General features: G+C 48.2%; 1 protein-coding gene across 6 annotated transcripts in view; it reads right to left on the reverse strand.

The window, feature by feature from the left end:
- DPP3 (dipeptidyl-peptidase 3) overlaps nt 1–17657 on the reverse strand; it is a 25403-nt gene extending 7746 nt beyond the window's left edge. The window contains exons 1-13 of one of the 6 annotated variants that reach the window (XM_015416857.1): nt 17616–17657; nt 14329–14607; nt 11921–12010; nt 11566–11703; nt 11358–11432; nt 10771–10861; nt 8127–8257; nt 7024–7154; nt 6687–6745; nt 5296–5490; nt 3616–3728; nt 3063–3155; nt 78–140 (exon numbers count right to left, since the gene is read on the reverse strand). In XM_015416857.1, the coding sequence (XP_015272343.1) occupies nt 78–140; nt 3063–3155; nt 3616–3728; nt 5296–5490; nt 6687–6745; nt 7024–7154; nt 8127–8257; nt 10771–10861; nt 11358–11432; nt 11566–11703; nt 11921–12010; nt 14329–14598 (1449 nt within the window). In that variant the 5' untranslated portion in view covers nt 14599–14607; nt 17616–17657. The other 5 variants (XM_015416855.1, XM_015416859.1, XM_015416860.1 and 2 more) reach the window with 5 other exon arrangements.
- Nucleotides 17658–25731: the final 8074 nt, after the last annotated feature.

Raw genomic sequence — 25731 nt, forward strand, 5'->3', positions numbered from 1 at the left:
AAGAGTCAGAGCAGAGCATCACCCTCTCGCAGACGCCGACCAGGTTTGTAATTACAACTCCTCCCCCGAGTCCTCACCAGTTCCCCTGTCTCTGGGTTGATCACTGCATCCCGGTCAAAGTTGAATGCACCCGAGTCGTCCTGCCAAGAGGAGAGAGAAAGCGCTTAACTTAGAGCAGATTTTGCTGTGACAAGAGGCTGCCTCCTCAGCGGAAGAGGAGGGAGGAGGAGGAGGAGATTGGATTTATACCCCGCGCTTCACTTGGGAGTCTCAGAGCGGCTTACAAACTCCTTTCCCTTCCCCTCCCCACAACAGACACTCTGTGAGGTGGGTGGGGCTGAGAAAGCTCTTGACAGAAACTGCTCTTTTTCGAGGACAGCTGTGCCAGAGCTTGTGACTGGCCCAAGGTCACATCAGCAGGTGCAAGTGGAGGAGTGGGGACTCAAACCCGGTTCTCCCAGATTAGAGTCCGCACACTTAACCACTACACCAAACTGGCACTACACCAAACTGGAAGCAGCACGCATGTGCTGTAGGTGTGCTGCTTCAGACTGCCCACGAATGATGCCATACAAATAAAGAATCCCTATTTAATTATTGTCTTGCAGAGTTACACACAGGAAGTATATAATAATATAAAATATGTAACCAAGTTGATACAACAGGTATCAGACATCAGGAGGCCAATCCCCCTAAATACTAATATCTAAATTTTCAATCCACTCAATTGCATTTTGGGAGAGTTCAAAGAACTCTTGTCACATCTCCCCGGAAAGCATGACACTCACTTTCCTGTGATAGACGGAAAACAGTTTGGTGGGGCTGCACCACAATCGCATTTGGGTCCTGGTATTTTGTCCCATTTAAACAACTGGTCTGCACAGCTGCCAAAAGCCTGTTCATATCCTACTGGCCATCTCCCATACTTTACATGGCAAGTCAAATCCTGCAGGCCTCTCACTGGTATTTATCAGGTTATTATATCGGGTGGAACGGATTGCCTCCATGTTCGCAACCACATCACAACCATTCATTCCCTAGATTGAAATTTTGTGATTGCAGGATCTGTGCAGATCTTATTGCTGGGTGTCGGGATCTCAGTCTAGATAGGCCTGTGTCAGCCATGTCTTTGTGGATGGGCAACTCTGTTTTCAATTATCTTTCGATATTCACAAAGAAGAGCATCTTGTCTTCGGAGATGTGGGGGAGCGATGTGGCACAATGTGGGTAGCCAATAGTTTGGAGTGGGTTTAATACATCCACTGATGGTTCTCATTGTTGTGTTGAGTTGGACATCAAGTCTGTGGACACGGTGGCTGCTGAGCCATCCTGAAGCACCATATTCCGCAGTGCTATACACCAACTCCAAAACTGAGCATCTTAGTGTTGTAGCAGACGCACTCCAAATTGTACCACATAATTTTGGGAGAATGTTGTTTCACGTGCATGTTTTTGCTGCTACACTGGTAAAATGGCACTTATAGCTCAAGGCCCTGTCCAGGGTACTTAGATGTATGGTTGCGTGTAAGTTGGGTGCCCTTAAGGTAGAATCCCTGAACAGTGAAAGCTAGTATGTCAGGGAGAAGGGTTTGAGAATAGCCTTCTTCTCTGACTCTTTAGGGTTCTTTGTGCAGGGAATTATTTATCTTTGCATGGAGCAGCATTGAATTATTTGAGCTCTACCTGCAATGCAGCCCAGACCAGGTGCTGGTTGAACAACTAAGTTACACTAGAGTTTGACTGGTAGGTGGTGGTGGTGGGGTTTCTTTGCCTCACCTATCAAGGCTAAAGGCATCTAGCACTTAAGCAAGCCCCAAAATTAAAGAAATGAGGATGATTGGCAGCTTTTTAAACAGAACCAGCCCAGTGGCCTCCTAGCCCCCAAAAGCCAACCCTGGCTAGAATTGGCTTTCCAGATCTTTCCAGTGAAAGCAATGGGGCTAGCCCAGCTGGGAGATGCCAAAGCTGAACTGGCTTGACTACACGTCAAGCTGTGTCCCCTTCAAGCTTTCACTCTTGCCTTCTGAAAGCTGGGTGGGGGGAGAAGAGATCGGTCGTAGGGTTTTCCCTGCACATTCAGAGTTGGACTTTTCAGTCTAGGTCTTTGGATGAGGAGTTGGGAAAGCGACCTCATCGCAGCCGCACACCCAGTAGCCACACGTTACACAAGCCTACTTGGCCCTCAGTCTTGTCCACCTGCATATGGGTGCCATATCCTCGGCCGATTTAATGAGGCTCTCAGGATTGTTGATGCAAATGCTTTCAACACAGGGGCTGCTATTTTAAAATTTAAAAATGGGGCACCAGCTTCCCCTCGGTCACACCCCCTGCATCTTGTTCCTTCTCCACCCCCCCAGCTCCATCCCACCCTTTCCACTTAGTTAGGGCCACGGAACATGGCAAGCAATTTAGAGTTGTTGCAGCAACCCAAAATGCCATCCAAACGTCAATTTCCCCCCTTTATTTTTGGAGGAAGTGTTAATCACTCCCTTTTAAAAAGTTGCTCTGTTCTTCTAAGCCTGGTGGGTCCCCACGGCTGCATGAAGATATGCCCTAGCCCTCAGCAGCCCCCCTTAGTGTTTTGGTTTTTTTAATCTGCATGGTGGGGCCATGCACCACTATTAGATATGCGACAGCAGTGTGGGGTAGAGGTGAGAGCGCTGGAGAGAAACCATTTGCTGGGTGCAAATCCCACTTCCTGAAACCTCACAGGGTGACCACCCAATCCCTCTCTGCCTCATTTACTTCACTGGGCTGCTGAGAAGATAAAATGTGGGGCAAGGAGCCAAGTGTGCTGCCGTGAACTCCTTGGAAGAAGGGTGACATTCCAGGGTTTTTTCCCTGAAGAAACCCCCCCCTCAAATTACAATCTCTGAATAGACAGCAATTCCCATTCCACCTTAACTGAGCTTTCTTCCTGCATTCAATCAGATGAGGATGAGATGCGAAGGTGTGAAAATGGACACGTTCATGTGAAATGCACTGTACCACTTGTGCAAGGGCCCACAGCGTGCCATGCTCTCCCCCCCTCCCCCGCAAAGAGGACGCACAAAGATGCTCACCTGGACAAAAAGCTTCCCGCTGCCATGGCCCAGGAGTTCATGAAGTCCGACCTGCACCTCGAAGGAGGGCCCCTTCCACTTGATGTAGAGATCCTGCAAGAGAGCGCCACAGACCATGCACCAGGATAGAGGTGCCTCCTCCCCAACGGCCTTCCATGGTCTGCCAGGAAGCCCCTCTGATGTGAGTACAAGCTTCCCCCAAGATTCCACTACCCACGGTGGAGCCTGCTCAGCCAGTGTGATACAGCTGCCTACAGTTTACAGTGCAAAGCTGAAATCCTTTTTAAAAAATGTACAAAGGCCAGAAACTGCTAATCTTGTTTCGTAGGGGGGCAGGGGATGTATCCAGTCAAGGCAACGCACCTCAGCCTCCCACATGGCACATAGCGTGGGAATTGCACCTTCTATCACACTGGCTTTAACCTATTCTTGAGCTCTGCTGGTTCTTGCACATCACCCTCAAGATGCACAAGTCAGCAGAAAGGCAATTTGTAAATGTTAAATAAAATTATCTGATTTAGAGATTGACGAACAAGCCCATCTCGACACACACCTTGTCCTCCTCCGCAAGGAAAGTCAGCTTCTCCTTCAGCGTCGCATAAGCCACAGCCAGCACATTCCCCAGTGAGACGTTCTTGAACCCGTCTCTCTGGCGGATGTCATCATCTGAAAACACGAACATACAAAAGGGCTTTTGTACAAGGGCAAATCCATTGGTCTATCCACAGCTCGGGACTATTGGCCCTGACTGGCAGCAGCTCTCCGGGATTTCAGGCAGAAAAAGACCTTTCCCCAACACTTGCAATCTGTGACCCTTTAACTGGTGATGCCAGGGATCAAACCCGGGACTTCCTGCATGCAAAGTCGAGCAGGACCTGCTGACTGGGTTGCCTGGGGCACCACAGGACAGGAGAAGGTGGACGTCCATCACTCCCACCCCCCCGTCCAAACACAGAATTCTGCAGCAACTGCAGGATTCAGAACACCCAGAGCTCCCTCCAAAGGAGAAAGGGAGCCAGAGATTGGTTTGTCACTCCTGGATACTACTCTCCCTGTTAAAGCTAAACAACACTCAGCTTGGCCCATCCCGGATCGGCACTCTTCTCTGGAGAAGAACCAGATAAATTAAAAAGCATCTGAAAATGAGAGGCGCTGGGGCTCAAGTTGGCTAGAAGCCAATCTCTTTAACCAGTAAAACCCAGACGTGCAAGGGCAGCTCCACACCATAAAAGGACTGGCACTCTGTACACACACACATGTACCTGCCTTACACAGAGAATCAGTCCACCGGTCCCTCAAGATCCGTATTGTCTACTCAGATCAGCAGTGGCTCTCCAGGGTCTCAGGCAGGGGTCTTTTACAAAACCTGCTCTCTGATTGAACCTGGGACCTTCTGCATGCCAAGCACTGCCACTAAACCGCAGCCCCTCCCTATACGTCCTAGGGCAGTGGTGGCGAACCTATGGCACGGGTGCCAGAGGTGGCACTCAGAGCCCTCTCTGGGGGCACGCGTGCCATCACCCCAGCCAGGCCCAGACCATCATTAAAGTGTCGAATTATCTGCCAAATAATTTTAAGTAAATGAAAGCATTTGGGATTGGTTTCCTTACTTTGTTTGGATCATCTTAAGTTAATGTATGAGTTGTTTTTTCTAAAGTAAAACTTCAGTATTCAGGTTAAATTGCCGTGTTGGCACTTTGCGATAAATAAGTGGGTTTTGGGTCGCAGTTTGGGCACTCGGTCTCTAAAACGTTCACCATCACTGTCCTAGGGCTAAATCTTGCCATTCAAACCATGTCCCAGGAAGCAACCCTGCTCTGTGTTAAGGCCCAGCTCGGCAGGGTTGTGTTTTTTTTTGGGGGGGGGGATGCCTTCTCCTTTTCTAGAAAAAATACAAGAAGGTAAAAAGCTACTCATATAAAGGCTTTAAAGAAATAGCTGTGGTGGAGAACAATGGGGAGGTGGAGGCATGCTTAGGAAACACGCTAAACTGAAAGTGTGGAATGTGCCAGAAATTTGTCATCTTTAGCCTCAGTTCCTCTCTTCCTACCCTGCTTCACAGCAGGGGCCAGCATCTGTCAAACCCTGGGCCACATCTGACCCCCACCTGGTGCTGTCCGTACCCACAATCATTAGCTCAGAGGGAGAGGTGAGCCATTGGGATCTGACAGCAGGTCATTCGGTCCCTGGGCCACCATCCACCAGCCAAGAGATTCGCTGACCAGGCCCTTACAGTTCGGGATGTTTATGCCGGCAGGAATCCCACTTCCAGCGAAGGTGAGCACATCCAGCGAAGTGAAATCAGGCTTGAGGAACCTGTCCTTCTCAAAAGCACGAGGCCAAGGCAGCTCCTCCAGCAGACACTCTGCAGACGCCACCAGAAGAGCGAATTTTGCACTCATGGCTTTGTTCACAACCGCCACAAATCCTGGGGAAAGAAAACATGCCAGCAACTGGGCAACACAGTCCAGCTTCCTTCACCTTGCCACCTGTCTGTCATCTTGCTGCCCAATCCAATGCATGTAAACCTGGAAGCAAGTTCCACCAAAGTTCTATGGACTTATTCCCAGGTAAATGTACATAACTTTCGACCCTGCAACAGTCTTTTGTTTCAGCCCCATGCAACCTGGAGAGTAGTGATGCATGCATTTCAAGTTGCCCAGGAATTCTTACTGCAAAGATCTGAAATTGGCTCTCTGCCACCCAAACGCATCACTGGACTCATTTCAAAATCTAAGCAGGGCTGTGCACATTCCTTGATTGCACCACACAAGCACACCACTGGATGCTAAGTGGAGAATTCCACAACTGACGGAAATTCTACCATTTACTCATGTTTCTAAATGCAAGTTTGTAGCTTGGAAGTGGGAGAGCTCTACTATGCACACGACTAGGCACCTTTCCCCTGACTAGCCAAGACATAACCAACTGGCAGTAAAGGCAAATACATGCCAATGTGCTTAATTCACATAAGCAAAGATGGTAAAATTTGACTTGCTAAATTTTGATAGACTATGCGCAGCACCGCAGCCCTGCACTTAAAAGGTACAGAACCATATAGCCCGTGCGCCCTCAAACTGACTCCAACCCATTGCAGACATGCTCCCAAGGTACTTTGCAGGCAAACAGAAGAATGGGCCCCCCTCAACTTCAAAATGAATGTGGAAGAGGAATACTAAAGACTGCGGTCACACACACTAAATAATCCACTTTCAATCCACTTTCCAACTGGATTTTACCAGTTTACACAGTAAAAATCGAGCTGAAAAGTGCACTGAAAGTGGATTATTTAGCATGTGTGGCCGCAGCCTAAGAGGAGATTCAGGGCCAAATCCACTCCTGCTTAATGGTCTTATCTACCCTACGTTGTAACAATGAGACTACTGGGCAGTTCTCTTTTCAGCATGTCAGGGGAGAGAGGGAAACTTGGCCCACAAGCCGTTGCTCGAAGCGGTCCTCTAGTGAAAACTAGCTGTGGCCCAGAGTGAGAGGTTCATGTACCTTGCTGGACTCACTAAATACCAACAGAATGCTAGGTACAGTAAATACAAGATGTCCCCAATCTAGCTCAGTCAGATCCGACAACCCAGCCCCAAATACTCCATTGCAAAAGCAGGGTAGTACCTTCGAACTCCCCTCTTGAGCCATATGGGTCTCTGTAGCTTTCAATGAAACCGATGTAGCTATGAAGGAGGGCAGAAATGAAAGTTACTTTAGCTTAGCTAACCTTGGGGCACACAATGCTCCCCCCACCCACCCCCCAAGCGGTCAGAAGTGAAATCCAGATCTCTGTAAAAACCAATCTGTTCCCTGTTCCTCTGCCCTCTTGTCACATGGTCCCTTAAAACCACCATGTGACCCCACACAAAGCCGATTTCCAACCTGGAGCAACAGCCCAGGAATAGCAGATGGGTTGGTGTGTTTGCACTGCAGACATCAATCAATGTGACCTGAAGCCCACCTCTCCACGATAGGCCCCTTGTCCTGGATCCAGCAGCGGGAACCCTCTTTGTGAGCTGTAATGGAGCCCTGGGTGAAACTGGCGATGTAGTGGGTCAGCATCTCGGCCTGCGTGGGGTTCGCTGTGTAAGGCTGGTGGGAGAAGACAAGACAGTCCACAGCCAGCCAGTTTCAGAGGGTTGCTGTGCTGGTCTGCAGTAGAACAGCAAGATTCAAGAAGCTGGTCAGGCAATTGGCTACTACCCAACACGTGAGCTTTGCCCCATTGGCCTCAACTTCTGCTACAGTATTCTTCCACCCTCCTCTCTCTCAAAAGGGACGCACGCACAACACGATTTTTCAGGACCACAGAATGCAGTATAAGTAACGAAGAAGAGCTTCCCGAGGATATCAGCTTCCATTTACGTTTCAGGCCCTGACGGCTACAAAGATGAGCTCAAAGGGGAGTCGGCAACGCCTGCAAAACCTCAGAGTCAAACAAGTGACTCTGCTGCTGCCACTCAAAATGGCCGCCAGGTGCTTGTGCTCTGCCTAGAGTTTATCCAGTAGCTAACAGGTTACACTCCCCCAGGGACAAAAAATCCAAGTCAAGCCATATAAGAGAATTTCAATATAACAGAAAAGTAATATATCCTAAATCACAACATGCAAAGAGGTATGCACAATACTACAAAATCAGCATTAGAAAACATCAAATAGTCTCAGACTATTTATGTAGGTTTAATATTTATTTGTGACTGGAACTGCTTTACTTTTGATATTTTCTAATATTGTGGATCTCATAGTATACCAGGCAATATGTATTCTGGCCCCGAGAGGCCAGAGAAGCTGTTAAGCCAGTGGGTGAAGATGGGTGTCCCTTGCCTCTCTCCAAGTCTAGCAAAAAATGAATAAATTATGTAAAGTATATGATGAAAATAAAGTTGGTTGGTATAAATTAAAACAGGAAGCCAGGGTGAATTTTTAAGACCTTGTCAAGTTCACGGAGTCAGAGGGGAACAACAAGGCTCAACATCCCACCAAAAACACTTCATCTGAGTTCCTCAACGCAAGGACAGAGCCACAGACACACGGAGACAGTGCCACCCTTCCTCCCCATCTCACCAAGGCCTTTTGCAAGTTCTCCACAACTTTTTCCAGAAGGGGGCCATAATCGCCTCGCGTCACTGTGAAATCACAGCCTCCAAACTCAAAGCACTTCATTTTTGCTCTCATTTCATCATCAAGCTCAGAATCTGAATGGAGAAGAGGAAGACAAACACACACACACACACACACACACACGGCTTTTAGTCCAAGGATGGCTGAACTTTGCAGTCTCCAGTTACTAGTAGGGAGGGATATCTTCCAGCATAGGAAGTAAGAACTGTGTGGCAACTCAGGGCTAAATGACATGTTACATTTAACACATGATAACCACAGGGTCCTGTAGCCATACAGCAACTGTGAGTTCCCGGTGAAAACTAAATTCTGAAGGCTCAATTCAGATTGGGACCTTGGAAAGGGGGAGGAGGGGCTTCAGCCTCCCCCACCCCACAGTTTTCCTGACTTGCAGCCATTTAGAGTTGGGAAAATGAATGGGGGGGCCCCCCTGAACTGGCCTCCTGTGGCACCTCAAAACTTCCAGTTTATTATTATTATCATCATTATTATTTATTAAATTTATAAGACTGCCCTCCTCCGAAGGGCTCAGGGCAGTGTACGACACTCATTAAATACCTATTATTTATCGATCAATAACAATGAAACACAATTAAAACAATTACCCTGTTTCCCCGAAAATAAGACCTACCCAAAAAATAAGCCCTAGCAGGATTTCTATGCATTTGTGGTATAAGCCCTAGTGAGAAAAAATAAATATAAGACAGTGTCTTATTTTCGGGGCAACATGGTATAATTAAAATAGCTAAAATAACAACAATGTAACTTAAAGTTTGTTCATATGGCATTGGCTACCAATTTATACCCTTCTCCTATAGGGGGAGGCGAGTAACGGAGGCCAGGTTCAATGACAAACCCTTGGTGTCCTCAGCCACAGGCCTGGGGAACATCTCTGTCTTACAGGACCTGCGGAACCAGGCCAGGTCCCGCAGGGCATGGATGTCACTAGGAAGAGAATTCCACGAAACCTATGGCTGTGGTCAGCAACGGTTTGCCAACGAGCCCAGCCTCCGTTACTCCCCCCCCCCCGTATTTTTACTGAATTATTTTATAACTTTAAATGTAATTTGTAATTGTTCAAATGTTTCAGTGTTTTTATGTGCGCCACTCTGAGGACCCTTAATTGGTGGGAAAGCCAGGATAAAAATGTTTTAAATAAAATAAATCCACAGCTGCCTTATGGCCGCAAGTCCCAATGGCAATCATATGTTACACAGAACATTCAGGCTGGGCCTGCCTCAAAGGCTAATCTATGACTCTGGGAGGTATGGGTTCAAATCCTGCAAACTACACTGCCAGGCTCAGCCCCTCCCCCCCTCCAAAACCTGGGGCTACTTCTCCATTAGGTTTACTGCGTTGTTTAAGGTTTGTAATCTGCTTTGTGTCTCAGTGAGAAATATGGACTTTTTAAAAAGCTATTTTATTTATTACAATGCACGGGGGCCATGTGTAATGGGGGTGGGGAATGTTTAAAAGGGGGTGACTCGCCACAACAGTAGGCTTCCCAAGTCCCCCCGGGGGGCGGGAAACCCCCACCCCAGAAGCCCGTTCCCTGCCACCGGTGGATCAGGCCCCGGGGGGAACCCCACCCTGGCGTGCGCGTCACCAGGAAGTGACGTTATGACACCGGGCACGCTGGGGGCGGGGCCACAGTCATCTGAGGGAAAACTCTATGTTTTTCCCTCGGATGGTCATGGCCCCGCCCCCAGCGTGCCCGCCGTCATAACGTCACTTCCTGGTGATGTGCGTGCGGCGCGCATGCTCCAACCGTGGAACGGGAGTCCCCCAGTAAGTACTTATTTCGACTTGGCAACCCTACACAACAGCCATTATAACATCGTCCCTTCCCTACAGAGAGCAAACATGGAAGCACTGAAAGTGGATTATTTAGTGTGTGTGACTGCAGCCTTACAGCGGTTCCTCAGTGAAACAGGTTTCCCCTGGAGGTGGTGGGCTGTCCTTCTTTGGAGGTTTTCAAACAGAGGCTAGATGGCCATCTGACAGCAATGCGGATTCTGTGAACTTAGGCAGATCATGTGAGGGAGGGCAGGGAGGGTTGCATCATTGCTTAGTTCTCATGGTCCTTTCTTACACGCCCAGGAAAATGCGGATCGCCACTCTGGGGTCAGGAAGCCATTTTTCTCCAGGCCAATTTGGCAGGAGATCCTGAAGGTTTTTTGTCATCGTCTGAGTATGGAGCAGGGGTCATTGGGTGGGTGGGGAGGTAGGTGTGAATTTCCTGCATTGTGCAGGGGGTTGAACTAGATGACACTGGAGGTCTCTTCCAACTCTATGATTCTATGGAGCTGCTGCAGAGTGTGGGAGGAAAACCTCAGGGAAAGCAGACAGTCCATGGCCACTGCAAAAGCCTCTGTACCCACAGCAGTTGTGAGAACACCATGGAGAATCATTACAGCATGGGAGAAACCGGAGTTTCCACCTGAAGCTGGGAATGGTATAGTATAGTCCATTCTACCACCTCATTCCTGGTACCTCCCAACAGCGGTGTGTGTGTGTGTGTGTGTGTGTGTGTGTGTGTGTGTGTGTTAATGACAAGGGCACTAAGCCACTCAGAAAAGGCTCTTACCATTGGAAAGTACTGAGGCCAGCCGAACCTCATAGCATTTTTTGCCGTGTGCTTTTGTTTTGAAAAGCCTCGTATTGTAAGCGCTGATGTTCTGGGGAAAGAGCAAAGCAGAGAGTTGGGAAAATCCTACTTCCAGAAGGCTACACTTTTAACTAAGCACATGCAGAGGCATGTCACCTGTCCCCCCCCCAAACCCATCCTAAATCCACTCACACAAGTAAGGGCTCAGAGCCAGAAATAATGCAATGCAGAAGAGTGCTCCAGGGCATGGAAAGAAAGCCTTCCCCAGCTCAGGGGGTCACCTTGACTGGTCCCACACACCTACTTAACCAGTACAGAAGGTTCAGCTTGAAGTGTTTCTGCTCCTACACCTCTCCTTTTCAAGCTTATGCCTCAAGGCACCTGGAGGGATTTCCCCATCATCTCCCTCAACCAGGGCAGACACCATGAAGCCCCCAACCCGACTATCACCAGTGTCTGGAGCCTCCCACCCCACCTATCACCAGTGTCCGGAGCCTCCCACCCCATCCATTATGCCCTTGGCATGCACAGACCGCCCAAGAACAGGAAAAGGGTTCTTGTGCTACCTGCGAGTCGAGGAATTCCTGGGCCAGCTTTGCATCTTCCATGGAGCAGTTTGCTGAGAAGTATGTGGAGACACCCTACAGAAAAAACAAACAAACAGGTCACAGGATGACAACCCACCCCCAAACAGCAGAGCTGCTGACAAAACAAAGAATGCCATCAACTCTCTCACTGCTCCTAGAGTGGGGGCGCGGGGGGGGGGGGCTATACCTGACCACTGAGTCCCAAGTGCTTTTGTGTGGGTTCTAGGGAGAACATGAGATCTCCGCATCTGCCCCACAGTGCTTCCATGTCTTTTGGATGCTCCTTGAAGGCCTGGCTCTCCCACACCAACTTTTTCAGCTTCTCCTAGAATCAAAGGGGCACAAGGATGTATTAGTATGCATGGGAAGAGTCAGGTGAAGCATCAAACCACAGGACTCCACCTCCTCTCTGGAAAACTTGGCCAATAGGATGGAGGGAACATTCCCATTGGCTACAGAGCAACAGACAAAATATCTCCCCTTCTATCTCCACAGGCCAGTACCTCACCACCAATACTCAGCACCCTTCACCTCATGCTCACCTTGGTAAGGTTAGGCACAAATTTGGTGTCCCCAAAGGATTTGTAGTTACCCATGTTGGCATAAACGCCAGCAGCATAAACCAAGAATGCCTACAAGAAAGAACAATTAAAATTAGTGCAACAACAAATATAACTGCAATTCACGCATTCTGCAGTTTCCCCTCCCTTCTCACAATTCTGTGAAGCAAGGCAGTATTACCTGCACACACATAGAGGTCCAGACTGGGAACAACAAAGTCTGAAGACCAGATATGCTATGATTGGTTACCTACATATATATTTTTTAAAAACTGAAAGCTGTTGCAATTAAGCAGTTCTTGGAGACCTGCAGAAAAGTCCATTTATTTTGATATTTTCTACCTCACCTTTCCGCCTACTGAAACTGCATTTAGGAAAAGTCACAAAGTTTAAATATATATATAAATTAAAATGCAAAAAAAATGGCCTGTATGCAACTGTCCCATGCACAGAATGCAAAGTCTTCTTCCTGCATTCCCCTCTGGGTCTGTTGCCTCTTCCACCTCCCGGAAAGATAATTCCCAGTGTTGGAGGACCCATATGGAGAAATAGACACGTGGGTTGTGGAGGTGGAGTGAGGAAGGACCAGATGAAACCAGTCCTCCTTCCTTTCTACAAGCTCCACTCAGCAAGGAAAACTGTGAATTTCACCCCCTCCTGCCTTCTCACAACCAACTCGCACAGCTGTCCCTCCATGTGGATCCTGTGGCATGATTAACAGATCGATGACATCATCCACTCTGCGTGCAGCTGTGATGAAAGAGGCAAATTTGCCACCAGAGGTTTTATTCAGACATACTAACAATCAGGACAACCAGTATCATAATGTCTTGGCGCTAAAAGGTAGAATTGCTGCATGCAGTTCTGGTATCTTAAACAAGGATATTATGGAGCTAGAAAAGGCATAAGAAAAATTATACACCCCTTAAAATGAAAATAGAGACTGTGGGACTATTTAGTTTTGAAAGGAACAACTAAGGAGGGACACAACTAGGGTAGCCAGACCCCACCGCCAGTTTCTGCCCCCCCCCCAGCCACCAATCAGCTGGCTGGCGGGGGAACTTACCAGGAGAAAGAGGAAGGCCCAGGCCACACTGCACAGGAAGTGACATCATCACACTAGCAACATCCTTGGTGACGCTCTGGTATTTGGACAAAAACTCTATGGTAGAAGCTGTTTTTGCCATAGTTTTTGCCCAAATACTGGAGTGTCACAGTTATGTCGCAGCTTGATGATGTCATTCCCTGTGTAATGCCAGCAACATGACCAAGGCCTTCCTCTTTCTCCTGGTAAGTCCCCCCCATCCCCCACCGGTTGCCAAGAGGGACCACAACAGATTATAAAATCATGCAACATGCAGATAAGAGACATAAAGAAGCATCTGTCAGCTAGGCCTCTGTCTCTAGCCCTGGCTGCCATGGGAGTGTGGTGAATACTCTGGAATGCTAAGTTTCATTTCTGCTGTGTCTTTGCTGTTTCTATTATCTCTGCTTGATCTTCAGTGCCTGGTGCAGTATTACTCCTGGGAATAAAGGTCCGTTATTTCAGTGGACTTCTACCTGGCCCTTCATTGGCCCTCGGTCATCAGGAGGTCTCTTTGAGTAATGTATAACTGTTTGCTTCACACGCTTTTATTTAGTTCTAACACGAGATGTCCATGATATCTGCATACTATCAATAGTCTCAATAAACTTTAGTTCTTTGAATGAAAGCTGTTGGGAACTGATTGCTGCAGGAGTCTGACAGCATCTCTGTCTCCCATAATATTAGAATGCTACCTATTTTACCCCTTTTGCATTCTCTGTTGGTCAAGACTTCGGTCATATAGACCCATAATAAATTTAATATTAGAATGTTGGGGGTGGATTGCACAGTGCAGTTGATGAATGCTAGATTCAGAAAAGAAAAAGAGAGGTACCTAATTCACTCAACACTGATTGTGGAACTCACTGCCACAGGATGTACTGAGGACCAGTAGCTTAGAAGATTTTTAAGCAATTTTACAAAGGAGAAGTCTACCAAAAGCCATGATGGCTAGATGAAGCCCCTCTCTTAATGCTCTGAATACCGGCTGCTGGTAGGCAAGCCATGGGCCAGTTGATTGCTTATAGGTGTCTCTCTGGCCACTGTGACAACAGGATGCTGAACTAGATGGACCCCCCCCCCCCCCTCAAACAGGCCCTTTTAAGGTTATAGAAGGAAGTTGCCCCAGGAAGTAAGGCCAATGAGGAAGGCACTGCCCTGCCGAGATTCAGCAGATGGAGGAATCAACTTTAAAGATGCAGGGATGGGGTGAGGGGAAGTAAAGGAAGATTGTCAATGCAGACACAGGCAGAAGAAACATTCCCAAGCACAGGGAGAACTTAGAACAAGACAGAGTTTCAGGTACCTGATACTCCTCATCGGAGAGACCAAGGGAGCGTGCCACCTCTCCTAACTGAGCCGGGTCCTGGACCCGGAAGAGCCGAGAGAGAAGGGCATAGATTGCGGGTGCCTCTGGGGAGGTCTGCAACAACACCACTAGGCCTCCATACCAGCAGGCCCGCGACAGGTAGTAGGCATAGAGCCTCTCTTCTGGCGACAGCAGCTTGAAGGCTTCAGCACAGTCCAAATTTGCAATGCCGATATCGTTGGGCAAGACATACTGGGAGTCCACCATGGTGCTGACCTAGGGAGAGAAGGACACTGATACATGATTAACCCTTCCTGCACAGAGCTACATAACTGCATTAGAGGTTAGTACTTAACATCTTTAAGCAAATGTTAAAGGAAAGGGAGTGCTGGGACTTCCAGCCGGCCTTCAGAACCCTGCACATTATAGCCTAACAAGGGAACAGACTGCAATTGCCCAGTGATAGTGGGGGGGAAAGCACTCTGTACACCCTCAGGTAGGCAGCCAGTGTAGTGGCCAGAGTGTTGGACTAAGGATCTAGGTCAGGGGTTCTCAAACTTTTTGAGCATGTGGGCACCTTTGGAATTCTGACATAGGGCAGTAGGCACCACGGTAAAATGGTGGCTGCAGAAGAAGGAGAGTGGATTTATACCCCACCCTTCACTACCCAAAGGTGTCTCAGAGCGGCTTACAAACTCCTTTCCCTTCCCCTCCCCACAACAGACACCCTGTGAGGTAGGTGGGGCTGAGAGAGCTCTGACAGAAACTGCTATTTCTTCAAGAACAGCTCTTATCAGAACTACGGCTTGCCCAAGGTCATCCAGTCAGGTGCAAGTGGAGGAGTGGGGAATCAACCCGGTTCGCTATTTCTTCAAGAACAGCTCTTATCAGAACTAAGGCTTGCCCAAGGTCATCCAGTCAGGTGCAAGTGGAGGAGTGGGGAATCAACCCAGTTCTCCAAGATTAGAGTCCCCACACTTAACCACTACAACAAACTGGCTCTGTGCCCAGAAGGCAAAGCCAACCCCAAAACAATTGCCACAGTAGGCAGACCCACACGCACAGAGGAAACCCAATGGCAGCGGAGAAGAGGAGTAATTTTAAAAATTCACTGGGAAAAAGGATGAGAGAGAATTTAACAAGCACTGTGGTGGCAGCTGCCAATGAAACAGTGTTATTTTAATCTGCATAGCCAATCAGATCTTCAGTGGCAAATCAAAAGGCCTGCTGGGCAAGAGCTCCCTCCATTTTTTAAAAACACTTTGTCACAGGCACCATGCTGGAGACCCCTGATCTAGGCAGACAAAGGAAAGGGAGAGAGGCAGCAGTGAGCACTGATCAGAGAAGCATGTCCATTTGTTCCAGTTACTCAAGGGCTGTGCCAGAGGTATTAAGGGGGATTGGAAGGGAGGCAGATCTATTATACGGCTCTTCTTCCTCGCATCTTATTTCACAGCAAGCCTGCAATGTAGGCTAGACTGAGTGTGTGACTTGCACAAGGTCACTTCCTAAGTGTCATAACCAAATAAGAAACTGAGGCTGTGGTCACACACACTAAATAATCCACTTTCAGTGCACTTTCCAACTGGATTTTACTGAGTGTACTGCCAAAATCCAGTTGGAAAGTGGATTGAAAGTGATTTATTTAGTGTGTGTGACCACAGCCTGAGTCTCCCAATTCTAGGCCAACCCTTTAAACAGTAGAACACTTTGACTCTTGTTTTATTAATTCAAGTATTTCTATCCCACCTTTACTCATAGCTCAAAAGTGCTGGGAGGCTGAGACCTAGAAGCTAGAAAGGGTGCAGCTGGGGATGGCTGCTGCCCATACCAGGCCTGCCAGGGAGTCTGCAACAATCCTATTTACGGTCTCACAAAGAAGTCTTCAGAACTGGAGGGTGCTGCAGCCTGGTGAGCTCACCAAAGGTCTCTATAGATTAAAAGCCTAGAAACAATTTGTTTGTGCACAGTACAGCTGTAAAAACAATCTGACACACAGGCTGTGCAGGCGTGCATCACCGCTCCAGTGGAGATGTTTTCTACTATTGTCTCTTGCACTATGGACACCCCATACCCCATCACACAACAGAACAAGCTGCCCCCCACCCAGCACATGCTTTATTATAGCTTTAAAACTTCAATCAACATAAAACACAAGTTACACTGTGAAAGAGAGCAGCCATTAACTTTCGATTCTGGTGCAGCTGCCCGACCCCAAAGACAGGTGCACTTCCTAGTCAGGGTGAGGTCTGGTGCTGAAAATATACCAGCCACAAACCTCCCTTTCTGGAACGCTCAGAATTGGCCTGACAATCCAGCACTGAAACGCCCCTCCACCCCAGGGTGGAACCCGGACCTCATACCTGTAAACCACGCGCCACTTAAAGCCTCTCCCTCAAATGGGGGCCCCCTCCTTGACATCTTCCCCCTACTACACTTCCTGCCTCCCTCACCACCTCACCTGCTACTCTTGCTACTTGCTGCTTCCTGCCCCGCCTCCTTCCTCTTCTCCCATCTTGACTTCAAACAGGCTGACACACCCCCGTGACTTTTTTAGCCAATCCCATGCGCTCTTTTGAGGAGATTGACGTCTACGTTGCCTGGAAACAGAGGCCCTGCCCCACGGTCCTCCCCCTGCGTCAATGGTTGGCTCTCTCTTTCATTTTGCAGGATCACCCCCCTGTCTCTGCTAAGTCTACAAAATTACTACTTCAGGCACATGGCTTGTCTGGTCCTTTTTAAACCCGACTGTCTTGTTCATCCTCAGGCTTTGGGATAATGAGACGCTGCACACATCTATGCCAACTCCGGCCTGGGAGGTCTGGCGGTGCAGCATATAGAGAACAGGCTTTGGAGAGGGGAGGAACCTCAATAGAGCATAATGCCATACAGTCCGCGCTCTGCAGCTGCCATTTCCTCCAGGGGAACTATATCGTCCGGGGATCACTTATAATTCTGAGAGATCTCCAGGCAATTCTAGGCGCAGTGGAGGACTCCCTACCTCTCCGTTCTTAACTCTACACAAGAGCAATGTGAAAGACAGCTGCCGCGCCCCTCTTGGCTCCCCTCCAAGGACACAGCAGCCCACGATAGCAGCTCCCTCTCTGGGTTCCGGGAATGGGCGGGAAGACAGCTGCTGTAGCCGCAAACGAAAATGGAGAGGCAATCACCTCTCGCCGGCATTATCGCGCACATGCAAAACACACCATTACAATACGACCCCTCCCAAAAATAGATATGCGTATATCTTATACCTTATATATGAAACTCACACGTGCTCTCACCTGCTTCTCTTGCTAGATCCAATTTCCTGCCACGCCCCTTTCTTCCCCATTCATTGTTCCAACCCTGTAAACACGCCCCCGTGACCCCTTCAGCCAATCCGCGGCGCTCTCCTTAGGAAGACTGGAGACGGTGGCTCCGCCCTTTGGGCCCTCCCTAGCGTCAGTGGTTGGTTCTCGTTTTGGTTTCATAGGCTTGTGCCCCGCCCCTTTTAAATCCACGCTATTGTCGTGGTGTCCAGTCGGCCTTCTTTGGAACCGCCCAGCTACACCGTATATTATAATTTATTTAAAGCCTTTCTATTTTTTCGGTCGGAGACAGCTAAATATTCAAGGCTGGTTTATGAAGATCAAGTCTGGCTCACCCCCTCCTAAAAAATTTTTTTTAAAAAAAGTCTGAGGCGACCGAGTGGAGTGTACCACTTCAATTTTCAGATAGGGGGACTGTTACCTTTGACTCCTCTCGCCGCCATTAAAACCAGTGTATCGGCGGATAATAGAGTTGCCATCCTCCAGGTGGGGCCTGGAGACCTCTCGCTATTACTACTGATCCCCAGACAACAGGGATGAGTTCCCCTGGAGGCTGGAGGAAATGGCTGCTTTGGAAGGTGAACATCAATAGCATTATACCACCCTGAGGTCCTTCCCCTCCCCAAACCCCACCTTCCTGAGGCTCCACCCCCAAAGTCTCTAGGTATTTCCCAGCCCAGAGCTGGCAACCCTAGCGGAGAAAATATCTTGTCCAGGTTTGCCTACTGTGCCTGTTTTATTTTAATCTTTTTCTACATTTCTACAGGTTCTTTATACCAAAGTGAAGTGGTGATCGCCTCTTCTATCACCTCAGGACTCAACAATCTCATTCTGCTGAAGCAGCAACCCGGATTAAAACCTCAAGGAGTTATATAAATATCATGTAGAAGAAAATTGTTCCTGGCCTGTACCTAGAGTTGCCAGCTCTGGGTTGACCTGGGAGTGGAGTCTGAGGAAGGCGGGCTTGGTGGGGGCGGGGGGAGGACCTTAGTGGGGTATAAGGTTGCTGACCTCTGGGTGGGACTGTAGATCTCCTGGAATTACAGCTGGTTTCCAGATCAGGATGCCAGCCTCCAGGTGGGACCTGGGGATCCCCTGGAATTCACAACTCATCTCCAAACTACAGAGATAAGATCCCTTTGAGAAAATGGACTCTGTGGCATTGTACCCCCTGATGTCCCTGTCCTCTAGGCTCCATCTCCAAATCTCCAGGAGCTTCCAAGCCTGGATTTGGCAATCCTACCCCCCCCCCATCACTCACTGGTGGCCAGCGGGGGAACTGGCTACCCTACCTCAGTTCCTCTGAAGAAAATTGCTTCTTTGGACAGTGGAGTCTATGGAATTATACCTCTCTGAAGTCTTTCTCCTCCCCAAATCTCCAGGAATTTCACAACACAGAGTTGGCAACACTAGCTATATTGCCACAGTGTCCACCCAGAGTCCACCCTAACAACTGGATCTCTACAGACAGCAAATGAGGGTTGCATATCTCCATTCTCCCTCCCTGAACAACCCTCCCCACCTCTTTTATAGTCTGAATGCTATCTGCCTGACATGCTGAATTTCCATGTTTTTTCGGTAATGCTCAGTTACTGTGTAGCTGGAAATGGTATAGTGCAGGTCTGCTGTGCGCTCTGGTCATACAGTAGAGTGGGCCTAAGATCTAGTGAAGAATGCTGATTGCTGTAGAATTCCCAGATGCAAGTGATGTTACTGCAGAAATGACAGACAAATTGGAGCTTTTGGAGCTATCTACGGATGGCAAGAGCTCTCGGAAAGGAGGACACAATTTGCATCTGCTAATTTACATTCACAGATGCAAACTTATACAATTATTATAAACAGAAGTATAACTCACTAGTCTGCCAGCTCTGTCTGGGGCAGCAGGAGGCCGAGCTTAGCTCTTTGAGTGACAGCCTGTCACGTATATTTACAAAAAGCTTGTTTTGCAAAAAACAACAACACCCAATGCTGCAGATATGACTAGAATGTAAACTTTCAGGACATTTTGAAGCTATGTGGGGGAAGGGTTTCCCCCCCACTTCCCCCAGAAAAAAACAGAAATTGTGGGGGAAATTGAAACATATGCAATACTTACTGTCCTTTCAAACCTAAAGTAGTTCTATTGCTTTAACAGAAAATGCATCATTTATAACTTACTTAGCATATAAAATCACAATATTTGTTCTGATCTTTTTTTCTCCACCTACCTCCCGCAAGGTAGGGCAATAGGCTCCTTTTTATCCAGCCTGTGGGTAAATATGTCACAGTGGTTTGAAGGAGAGGCGAGAGGGTCAACTACATCAGGCCTAAAGGACAACAGAGGGCATGTACCTGGTGAGAAGCAACGAAAACCCTGCCTCCTCCTCTCATGAAAATTAGGTATCCTTCTGAATGCAGAAATGCATCTTGGGCTTAAGAGCTGTCTACAGCATGCCCACCTTGTCTTTAAAAGCATTTCACTCATTCAAAAAGAGAAAATATTTCATGGGAGGTGTTTCCAAAAATTCTGATTTTTCTATTAGAAATATTGAAAAACGTCCTAGGGGGGAAAAACAGTTTCCCCCTCCCCCAAGCCTTGACATCTCTAGATCTGACTAGGCAGAAACAGGGGCCAGACATCTCAGAGGGCACCTGAAATCTCAGGCTGTCACCTGAAATAAGGACATACGCCTCAAAAGAGGATGCCTGAAGAAGTAGGTACCTGGCTACCCTGGAGCCCAGAAGGTCTTGTTTCCCCTCCCTGGTATTTAAGTCCATAACTTTGCTTTTGGGCAAGGAAAGACCTGAGTGAGAGCTGTTAAGAGTTCCTTCCAACGGCCTGAAGAACCCAAGGAAGTCTGATCAGCAAGGGGTGGTGGGGCTTCGTCTGAGCCAGGGCTCAATCCAAGAGAGAGAAAGCAATAAATCAGACCAAGTACCTCTGTGTGGGTGCTGCAGGCATTTCCCTACCTGAGACCCAGATATCTAGGCTCTAAACTGAAGGCCTTCAGGCTGGGTTGCCAATTCTGGGTTAGGAAATTCCTGGAGGGGTAGAGCCTGGGAAGGGAGAGAGCTCATCAGGGCATAATGCCATAGGGTCCACCCTCCAAAGCTGCCATTGTCTTCAGGGGAACAGATCTCTGTTGTCTGGAGATCAGTTGCAAGGCCAGGAGATTTCCAGGCCCAACCTGGAGCTTGGCAACCCTCTCTTAAGGGCAGAGGGCAAAAGACTTCCAGGCTGATGAACTCCAGGACTCCCTTGACAGGAGGATTGAGTGAGATTAGGCCACCCACATGTGCAAAGTAAATGAGATACTGGAAGACCCATAATTGGATTAGGTGGATCACAGTGCCCCATTCACTTCCAAGACTAATAAAAGCACACAGTGAGCTCAGTTTCAATAAGTGAAATCATGACAGAGGAGATAACCCCTGCCCACCAAGCCTGGATTCATAGGGTTGCCAGTTCTAAATTGGGAAATTCCTGGAGATTTGGGGGTGGAGTCTGGGGAGGACAGGGACCTCAGTGGGGTACAATGCTATAGAGTCCACCCTCCAAAGCAACCGTTTTCTCTAGGGGAACTGATCTCTGTAGTCTGGAGCTGAGCTATAATTCTGGGAGATCCTTCAATCCCACACGGAAGCTGGCATCCCTAAGATTGTGCCAGGCTTAAATTGGTTCTCAAGCCTACTCCCCTATTTGCATGCAATTCTGGGCTTCTTATTCTCTGATCCAAGCACTAACATTAATGATATTTAAGTAGCTCTGCATCCACAAATAAACTTGGATGGGAAGTACTGGTTTGCATTTAGGGTGGGTTTAGACCCAGCCAGTGGCAAAGTGGGAGCAATAGACACCCATCTGATCCAGTTTGCCAACTGACTCCTGGGTTGCCCGGGGAGTCAGGACTCTCCAAGGACCTCAGAGATCTCATATGCCTTAATGTCTGTGTAGGGAGGACTAAAGCAACCCAGTGACATGTTTTGTTGTTTTGTCCTTTGCCGTCCAGACACATCTGACTTATGGCGACCTCAGTAGGGTTTTAAAGGTAAGAGACATTCAGAGGTGGTTTGCCATCGCCTGCCTCCACGTCACAACCCTGGTATTCCTTGGAGGTCTCCCATCCATTTACTAGCTGGGGCAGACACAGCTTCGTTTCCGAGGTCCGACAAGATCAGGCTAGCCTGGGCTATCCGTGTCAGGGCAGTGACATGTTTAGCGGCATGCCATTCAGAGGTGAGCTCCAGGGACCTCCCCCCATCACACAGTACAGCCACCTGAGGAAGTAGAAGGACCTGAACCAAAGCTTCTCCTTCCTTCAGCCACCGGTTGGCCTGTGATGGAGAGGAAAGGCTGAGGTCAATGGTATAAGAAAGCTGCTTGAAGTGGTGTGTGTCCTGCTGTGTACAGTGGCCCTTCCCTGCAACTTTGGCCATTGATAGGGAGCCCAATGGGCTACTGGCTGCTGTAGGCCCTTGGAATGCATCATAGCCTTCTGCCTGGGTGGTTGAAACCAGGTTTGGCTGGAGATCTGTGTCCAGTGAGGGCTGAAAGCAGCTTAAAAGAAAAACAAGGCTGGCAAAGAGCTGGTTTAGGCCTCCTCGGTGGGTGCCCATGATGCTTTCAGACTATGCCAGCCTCTCCATGAACTTAGTTCAAGGCCCCCATAAGACTGATGTAGCCTGCATGCTTGTAATTACATACAATGCGCTAAAAGGCTTTTTAAGTCCCCTGTGCAATCTCCTCCAAAGCAAGCCATCCAAAAGCTGCCCCTAACTATTCACCATTCTTAGGGTTGCCAGTCTCCAGGTGGTGGAATTCCAAAAACAATATCTGCGACAAAACAAATGAAGAGTCATTAAAGATAAGTTGCAAAAACATTTACTGTAATTCTGTAGAAATTTTCCTTCTATTATCGCTCACACGCAACAAACACTGTGCAATGTAAACAATTCATTTCACAATATTTGTTTTATCTGAGCGTGTAGCAATCCCAATTCTTATCAATTACTACTTATCAACTCTTGAAGGACGCATTCCATGTTGACTCTCTAATAACAGAACCCAAGGTCTTCACCATGTGAAAGCAAATATTGTGAAATGAATTGTTTACATTGTGCAGTATTTGTTGCGTGTGAGTGATGATAATAGAAGAAAATTTTCTACAGAATGACTACAGTAAATGTTTTTGCAACTTATCTTTATCGACTCTTCGTTATTTTTGTCACGGATATTGTTTTTGGAATTCCACTTCCTCCCGTGATCTCTCATGTTTGGTCTCCAGGTGGTGGCTGGAGATCTCCCGGGATTACATCTGGTCTCCAGGTGAGAGAGATGAGATCCCCTGGAGAGAATAGACACTTTGGAAGGTGGACTCGATGGCATTATACCCCACTGAGATCCCTCCCCTTCCCAATCCCTGCCTTCCCCAGAGTCCACATCCCAAATCTCCTAAAATTGCACAACCCAGAGCTGGTAACCCTAACCATTCAGTAGAAGAGAAAGTATGAAGCTGTGGTTTTCAACTGGTGTTCTAACCTGAAGTTCCCTTGGTGTTTGTTTTTTTTTTTAACTAAAAGTCTGGTCACAAACAGGACAAATCCTCCCCAATAAAATTGTTTGCCTGTGACTACCAAATCTTCCCCTGAAATTAGAGTTGCTAACTGGCCTGGGGGGGGGGGGGTTGCTCTGGTTTTGATCTGCAAAAATCATGCCATGGAGATCATCTACTAACATCAGTAAATGGGACAACTACCCATTAGCATGTCTTTTTGGCGACCAGGGCTTGCATTTTCACTGCGCTTCCGCAGATGCGGTTTTCATTCTGTTTCTCTTTTAAGTTGCTGATTAAGAAGAAGAAGAAGAGATTGGGTTTATACCCCGCCCTTCACTACCCAAGGGAGTCTCAGAGTGGCTTACAAACTCCTTTCCCTTCCCCTCCCCACAACAGACACCTTGTGAGATAGGTGGGGCTGAGAGAGCTCTTGACAGAAACTGCTCTTTTTCAAGAACAGCTCTTGTCAGAACTACGGCTTGCCCAACGTCATCCAGCCAGGTGCAAGTGGAGGAGTGGGGAATCAAACCCGGTTCTCCCAGATTAGAGTCCGCGCACTTAACCACTACACCAAACTGGCTCTCCTTTTGGGTTCTAACCTTTGCCAACCACTTTCTGAATTCCTTTATTAAAAAGCAATGCATAAGTCTCTTTTAAGTAAATAAATACATAGTGTTGGATAAAATTTTGAAAGGCAGAATGGAACTTTCCTGCCTCCCCCATCCCACTGATCTCCTGGAAATGCTGCTCCTGGGGGTAGGGGGCCCTGAGAAATAAGATGCGGGAGCCCCTCCAACCCAGGGCCGGCTTAAAGAGGCGGCAGCCCTACCTGCAGGTCCAATGGCAGAAGCTGGGTTGCCAAATCCAGCCTGGGATGTTCCTAGAGATTTTTTTTGGGGGGGAGTGCCTGTGGATTTGGGGAAGGATTCCACCTAGAATCTATGCTGTACCATAGAGTCTGCCCTCTGAAGCTGCCCTTTTCTCCTGGGCAACTGATCTCTGTAGTCTGGATATCAGTTGTGATTTTATGAAAACTCCAGGCCCCATTTTGATAGTTGGCAGTCCTAGGTAGAAGTAGGGTTGCCAGCCTCCAGGTGGGGCCTGGGGATCTCCCACTTTTACAACTCATCTCCAGCTGACAGAGATCAGCTCCCCTGGAGAAAATGGCTGCTTTAGAAGGTAGACTCTATGGCATCATACCATGCTGAGGTCCCTCCCCTTCCCAAACCCCTCCTTCCCCAGGCTCCACCCCCAAAGTCTCCAGGTATTTTCCAACCCAGATCTGGCAACCCTTGGTAGAAGACTTTTTTTGGGGGTACCTTTCCACTTTTTTTAGTGGTTTTATCCCTGTGTCTTTAACCTCAGCCCAACAAAAGAAATTAAGCAGAATAAACACGTCTTATCATTTTCTCTCCACAACAGAAAAAGTTTTGCTTGCTAATTTTTTTTTAAATGGCATACTGCTGCTATAGACACAGGAGAAAAGCAGGGGCCAGCCTCTCTGGAGGTGCATTCCCACTGCATGAATGACAGTGCCTCAGTCGGTCTCTCTGGTTCAGCCTCGCTGCTTGAGGTCTTTCTTCAAGCAGAAGCACTCGGGTTTGAACCTGGGACTTTCTGATACGCTGTACCTCCGCGCCACAGGCCCTTCTAATCCTGGGTAAAATGTAGACCATCAGTGCAGCCAAAATGTGCCCATGCATTGCCATCAAGTCCCAACTGATTCATGGCAAACCCAGGAGGACCATGAGGTTTTCACAGCAAGAGATGAGTGAAGGTGGCTTGCCATTGCCTGCCCCAGTCTCCCTTGGTGGTCTCCCATCCAAGTATCAACCCTGCTTAGCTTCCAAGATCTGATGAGATCAAGCTAGCCTGGACATCTAGGTCAAGACCTATAATTAATTGTGTGCCATCAAAGTCACTGTTCCCTCTAAGCTGAGTTAGTGTGAGCTAGCTCACAGTTTTTTAGCCTCTGGCTCACACATTTTTGTCTCCGCTCAGGGAGGCTGGCTCCAGAGCAAGCTAATTTATGCAGCAGGCAAATCACTCGCTCACAGCTTTAATGCCAGTAGCTCACAAAGTAGAATTTTTGCTCACAAGACTCCACAGCTTAGAGGGAACATCACAGCTGTCACATCATGACCCCAGGACCATGGGGTTTTCAAGGCACGAGATGAGCAGAGGTGGTTTGCCATTGCCTTCCTCTGCATAGCAACTCTGATCTTATTTCATGGTCTCCCATGAAAAAGCTGCTCTGAGGCTCCTTTGGGTAGTGAAGGCTGGGGTACAAATCCAGTCTCTCTCTCTTCCATCCAACTACTGACTATGGCTGACCCTGTTTAGCTTCAGAGCTTTGAAGAGATCAGGCCAGGCTGAGCTACTAGGCTAATAAGCACTCAAAATATATAAGGCTGGATCCTACCAGCCGTCTGCTGATAGAGATGGGGCATTCTTTCCCAATTCTGAGTGCAGCCCCCTGCCATCTTTCCACTGTATTTCTTGCCCTATGTGGGTTCCCTGAAACCTGCTGTAGTCTTTTCCAGCTTCAAAGA

The sequence above is a fragment of the Gekko japonicus genome, unplaced genomic scaffold (assembly GCF_001447785.1).
Source record: "Gekko japonicus isolate JY-2015 unplaced genomic scaffold, Gekko_japonicus_V1.1 scaffold278, whole genome shotgun sequence".
Taxonomy (NCBI): domain Eukaryota; kingdom Metazoa; phylum Chordata; class Lepidosauria; order Squamata; family Gekkonidae; genus Gekko; species Gekko japonicus.